The 5812-nt window shown below is 28.4% G+C and overlaps 1 protein-coding gene across 4 annotated transcripts; it reads right to left on the minus strand.

Annotated features, from left to right (window-relative positions):
• Nucleotides 1–2563: 2563 nt before the first annotated feature.
• On the minus strand, nt 2564–5611 carry LOC108464749 (uncharacterized). 4 transcript variants are annotated; one of them, XM_017765024.2, is made up of 4 exons: nt 5492–5611; nt 4748–4981; nt 3901–4000; nt 2564–2971 (listed from the first exon to the last, which is right to left on the minus strand). In XM_017765024.2, exons 2-4 carry the CDS (start codon nt 4780–4782, stop codon nt 2753–2755), a joined length of 354 nt encoding a protein of 117 aa, XP_017620513.1. In that variant the 5' UTR covers nt 4783–4981; nt 5492–5611; the 3' UTR covers nt 2564–2752. The 4 variants fall into 4 exon arrangements, with proteins under 4 accessions (XP_017620513.1, XP_017620518.1, XP_052881778.1 ...); XM_017765029.2 differs by lacking the exon at nt 5492–5611 and adding an exon at nt 5279–5415; XM_053025818.1 differs by having other exon boundaries at nt 4748–5611.
• Between the last annotated feature and the right edge of the window lie 201 nt (nt 5612–5812).

Consider the following 5812-nt stretch of genomic DNA (forward strand, 5'->3'; position numbering starts at 1 on the left):
TTATTTGATCAGTATGTGCAATCTAACAAGTTTGAAAAGTTTGATATGTAAGCGATTTGGTTTTATAGATTTAATGACTCGTGACTTAATTATTCGATACTCATGTCATGTTTCTATGTATACATTTGATTTGCATGCTTATATTTATGAATTGCTTGAAGTATGGTAGATTTGTTGTGTACCACTGACCCTGTAAAGCTCAGACTTCGAATTGTCCTAATGTTCAGATTTGTGGACTTTTGTTCGTGTCTAAGGAACATCATCAACGAGAGACTCCTAGCATTAGTATTCAGAGTACGGTACCTTATCTATTAGTGGGCATTGTATTCCTAAGGCCTTACTTGTATTTTTTTGTAGGTCTGTAACTCGTTTATCATTTTTTTTGACTATTTTGATATACGATGATACTGGAGCTCCACATATTTTGTATAACTAATTTTAGTATAACTATGTATGGTATTTTCTCTTATATATAATGTATTTCAATGTTTTAAAATTATTTGAAAATTTTGTTGGGTTACTCCGGTGACCTGATGTAGTGCCTTAGTATTCGAGTACTCCGTATTCGGGATTAGGGTGTTACACCTGTAATCATCTTACTCGTATATTCATGCTCTGTATTCGATCATATATGCATTTTCGTACCCTGTACATTGTTTTATCGCATAACAATCATTTATCACATTTTGCTTTGCGATTTAGTACATATATCATTACTAACTCATAATCACAACTATAATCCGATTCATCATCAAATAGCATATAATACTTACCATACAACATATTTTTATCCATTTATCATTCCCCATAACATAATTCAATTATTTCATGCTATTTTTCATTTTATTCATTTTAGTCCTATAATTTCGATGTTCCCTATCGAATTCAATCAAAACATTTCATATTAACATAATAGACTCACCTTAATGATTCAATAGTCAATAAGCAAGCGTATAAAATCAAATATTTCCATCACAAATAAAAAAAGTACAAACTGAGGTTTTGTGCGTCACTCGTTGACGATTTTCGCTTTTCCTTTCCCTCTTGACAGTTCAGTGTCATGATTAGCTACGAATAACCACAAAAAATATTTTACAATAAATTTCCAACCAATTCAGAATCAAATACCAATATACAAAGATTTTTCAATTTATTCAATTTAATTTCTAAAATCAGGACAAACATAACTTTTAATTTAAGGCCTCGAATTAGAATCCGATTTCACCAAAACTCATTAGGCACATTTTATTTTATATCCCTACCAACATTTCATGAAAGTTTTGTATTTATTCAATTTGGTTCCTAATATACAAGATTAACAATTAAGCTTTACAAAAAAAAAAAAATTGAAAATAAGAATATAAAAAAGATATGTTAAAACTGAATAAATTAAAATACTATTGTTTAAAATGATTTTATACAATAGTTGTGGACATTTATATAAAATATTTTTAGAATTTAAAAGATTAAAGGCTTGTATATCGAATTATCTTAAATTTAAGTTAAATAATACATATTTTATAATAATTTCAATTTTAGTGAAATAATTAAAATATTAAACAAAAATTAAATTAATTAAATGATAATTTATTTTTAAAAATATAATGATAATGAATTTAAATATTAAGATAAATAATATTCTATATCATTATTATTATGATAATAATATTGATCTTTATGATATTTTGTATATTTTTATTTTATTTTTAAAATTTATTTCAACCTTTCACATTTTCCTTAACATTTTAAAATTTATTTTATTTAAATTTATTAAATATAGGGATTATTCATGTTAAAATTAAGTAATATATATAAATAAATGGAAAGTAATATATATAAATGGCCGTTCCATTAAAATGATAAATTAAAATATTTTAAATATTTATAGAAAATAATTATAAAATATAAAAATAAATAATAAATTTATATAAAAATTTTAAAAATAATTAACCATTATTTAAAATTTATATTTTAAAATATTATATTCTATATCAATGGTCGTTTTATAACCCCTTTTTCCCATTAGATTGCATGAATGCTATTAATATCTTAGGCTCCGTTTGTTTGCCAATAAAATGTTTTTCGGAAAATGATTTCTGGAAAATGATTTACTTTTCTAGTGTTTGGATGAATCTGTGTAAAATATTTTCTGTTGTTTCGCAGATTTCTTGAAAATATTTTCCAAAAAATTTGTTTTTACATATATTAATAAATTTCTATATATATATATATTAATAAATTTATATTTTAAATTGTTTGAGCAACCATTAATATTAGCTTATCTTAAGAAACCAACATGACATTAGGCTTGAAATACAAAAAAGAGTCTCCTTATCCTTTCCTCTTATATCCAAACCAAACAAAGTGTGGATCCAGCTCATGCACACCAAAAGACAAGATGGGTAAACACAAGACGCAGATCTAAGGATCCAAATATACTCATCCATTATATCATGGTTCTTATGGATAGGACAACATAGACTAGTAATAAATTGCATATATTATGGAATGTCAAATTGCACCAGATGAGTTAAATATAACGGTGGATACTTATAATGGCATATTTCTAAGACATCAAAAAGTACACTTCAAAAAATGTTTATTTGTGTTAGTAAGGAAATTGTTATTACAAGCACTATAAATTGCCCAAGGGATGAACCATAAAACACAATAATTATTAGAAATGTGGACATAGTGGCACCCCAAGAATAGAAAATGTGACTACTTGCTCCAAAGCAACAAAATCCTCATTCTATTTGGTAGAGTAAAAATCATGCTTCTTCTCCAAGATATTCTCATTAGCAACAATCAGCTTTGAGAGGTAGATTGAGCAGAGTTTTTCATTTAAGTTAACAAAAAGATATTCTAATTGCTGTTTTTCATTTAAGCTAACATCAGAAACATTGGTTTGGGAGGTAGATGCTGCCTTCTTGGCTTTCTCGGCTGCATTTTTCTTATAGAATTCCTCCAGCTGCAAGAAAGGAGGGATCAATTGTAACAGTACTTGGTAAACATACTCTAAATAATTATTTGTTCATTTGCAAAAACCCATTTATGTAATAAAATCTAACTGAAAAATTTTATCATAAGCATAAATCCAAAGTAAAAATTATACAAAATCCAATCAACCAAATGGATGGTTTAGGAGGATATTAACTTTTCAAAGTATGTAAAAGGCATAGCATTCAAAAACAAAACATAGAAATCTAGAATGGGAGTTCTTTTTGTTTACCAGCCCTAGTTAGTATAACATGAATGACTATTGAAAAAAAATCAGAAGAAGAGTTCTAAGCAACCAGAACAGATTCAACACATCACAAAATAGAAGTAGAAATAAGACACTTCACTCAGGCACAAACGCATATAGACAACCTTAAACTGCAATGCTATCGTTATGCAACTTAAATATACTCTTCATTTGAAATCACTATTATTAGAGTGTCAAATGCAGAGAAGCTTCTTCATCTTTTCCAACTTGAATACAAAAAAAAGCACGTAATGACAAAAGTGAACTCTCAAATCCAATTTAAGAAGAAAAACCAAGAAACATTGGTCATATTTTTAGCTCCAATAGCGACACCTTAGGCAGTTGCAAAGATTTAAGGCATAAAAGCATTGAAATTCCCAAAAGGTGTAATCTAACAAAATAATTGATTCCATATACCATCAATTCCAAATATGATCTACCAAAGAATTGCAAGACAATGCAAATATACTACAGATCATATATAAAAATACCAAAATAGACAGCCAATTCTAGTCCTATTCCGAAATTGATATCCAAAATAGTTGATTACATAGTAACCAAACCATTTACCAGATCAAAAATCATATTTCAAAACAAAAAGAAACCATCAAATCAACCGATAAAGGGAAAAAATTAAGAACAAAAAGATGTACCCGATGCTTCCCAGCTTCTAGATGCTTTTGTTTCCGTGAAGAAGGTAAGGCCTGAGCTGACGCCATTTTCATTTTACCCTTTCTCTCTTTTTTTCTATTTCTTTTTTTTTTTTTGAATTTAACGATGAGAATCCAAAATCAGTAGATGAACAGGCAAAACTATGGATTTCAAAAATAAAACAAGGCATCAGCTTTGAACAATTGGCAAAACACAAGAAAGAAAGGATACTTATGAAGTAGATTCAAACCATTCTATGCCAAGGGATTAATTATAAATCTGAAACCATTTTTAAAAGTAACAAGGCTCACTAACATTCAAAGAACCCTCTCAATGGCTATGCTTTCAAAGGGTTTCTTCTATTATGTTTTTTTTCTTTTCTTACCATTTTCGGGATTGACCTTCAGTGAACTCTCTTAATGTCTACAAAGATAATGGATTTTATTGTCAAAATCATTTGATTTGCATTAATGCCTTAATTCTTTTTTTCCTTTTCAAATAATTCGATCTAGTTGATACTATATCAATGTTGCAGCACACAATTTCACAAGGAAGAAAACTAATTTACTGAGCATCGATATACTTGAGAATTGATCATAATTTGTAAATTAGGTAAATAAGTTCCTATAATTTTCAGAATTTTCATATTTCTGATTGATCAATCCACGGTTTCTCTCAATGATTTCCTAAATCTTTATATGTTTCTCCAAATTCATAATATTTCTTACTAGATTATTGATTTTTCCTTAGGCGTTAAGAAATCATGCACTGTAATGCCTAATTGATAGGATGAAATAAAAAATAATTAACAACAGAAACGAAAAAGAAAAAGAAAAAGATTAAGCCTACCTTGAGGAAAAGATGAGGATTGAACCAAACCTCATCAACAAAAGGGAGGAGAAAATCTAGGAACAAAGGCCTGAGATAAATTAGAGTGTTGGCGGCGAGAAGACGGTGGTGACTAGCGGCTTTCACGGTAGTCGGTAATATTCGTTTACAGCGTGAAGAGCTAACAACAGCAGTATTCCATGAGACACTGCCCCTCTCCTCCATCTTCCACTGTCCATCGGTTATGGTTTTTGTCTGCAATTTTCACTTTATGAATCAACAAAAAAAAATTCAATGAAAGATTAAAAAAAAAGAGAATCTTTCTTGCTACATATGCTTAGCATTGCCTTTTCCAGACTCTTCCTTCAATTTCTATTAGAAAATTTTTCTCTTTTGCAACCCAAGGGAAAGGGCAAAGGGAAGGGTAAAGGGAAGAGGAAAGGGGAGAAAAATTTTCCTATGTTTTGGAAAATGTCTTACAAAAAAAAAAAAAGTGTAAGACATTTCCCCCAAAAGAAGGCTTATTTTCCTATGTTTTGGAAAAACTCTTACAATGGAAGTTTATTTTCCACCAAACAAACGGTGGAAAATGATGAAAATGTTTTCAGGAAAATCAAATACAAGCAAACAAATGGACCTTTAATATATCAATATCTTAATATCACAAGCGTATTCGAGTCAAGGATTTAATTTCAAGAAAAAAAATATTGTTATTATAGAATAAATAACCATGTTAATTTCTTAAAAGAAGAAAACCTTTATGACCTTTGAATTTTAGTACTCATCTTTAATAGCATAAAATTTATCAATTGTTTCACTTTCCTGCATATTCAGTGTTTCAAACTTTATCGCGAGCATTCGTAACTTTGATTACTTCACAGCCCTAAAATTTTGAAGTTAGAAATCGAGTCATATCAGTGATTGAAAAAATATAATTTTGAGTACGAATATTGTTTAGTATGAACTTTTATAAATTAAATGTGACATCATACAACAGTATTAAAAATTGAATCAAAAAATTCATTCGAAAACCGAATCTCTTAAATTGAAAATTTCTAAATTAATGTTGGAAAATAAAATTATTAA

This window comes from Gossypium arboreum, chromosome 3 (genome assembly GCF_025698485.1).
Source record: "Gossypium arboreum isolate Shixiya-1 chromosome 3, ASM2569848v2, whole genome shotgun sequence".
Classification (NCBI taxonomy): domain Eukaryota; kingdom Viridiplantae; phylum Streptophyta; class Magnoliopsida; order Malvales; family Malvaceae; genus Gossypium; species Gossypium arboreum.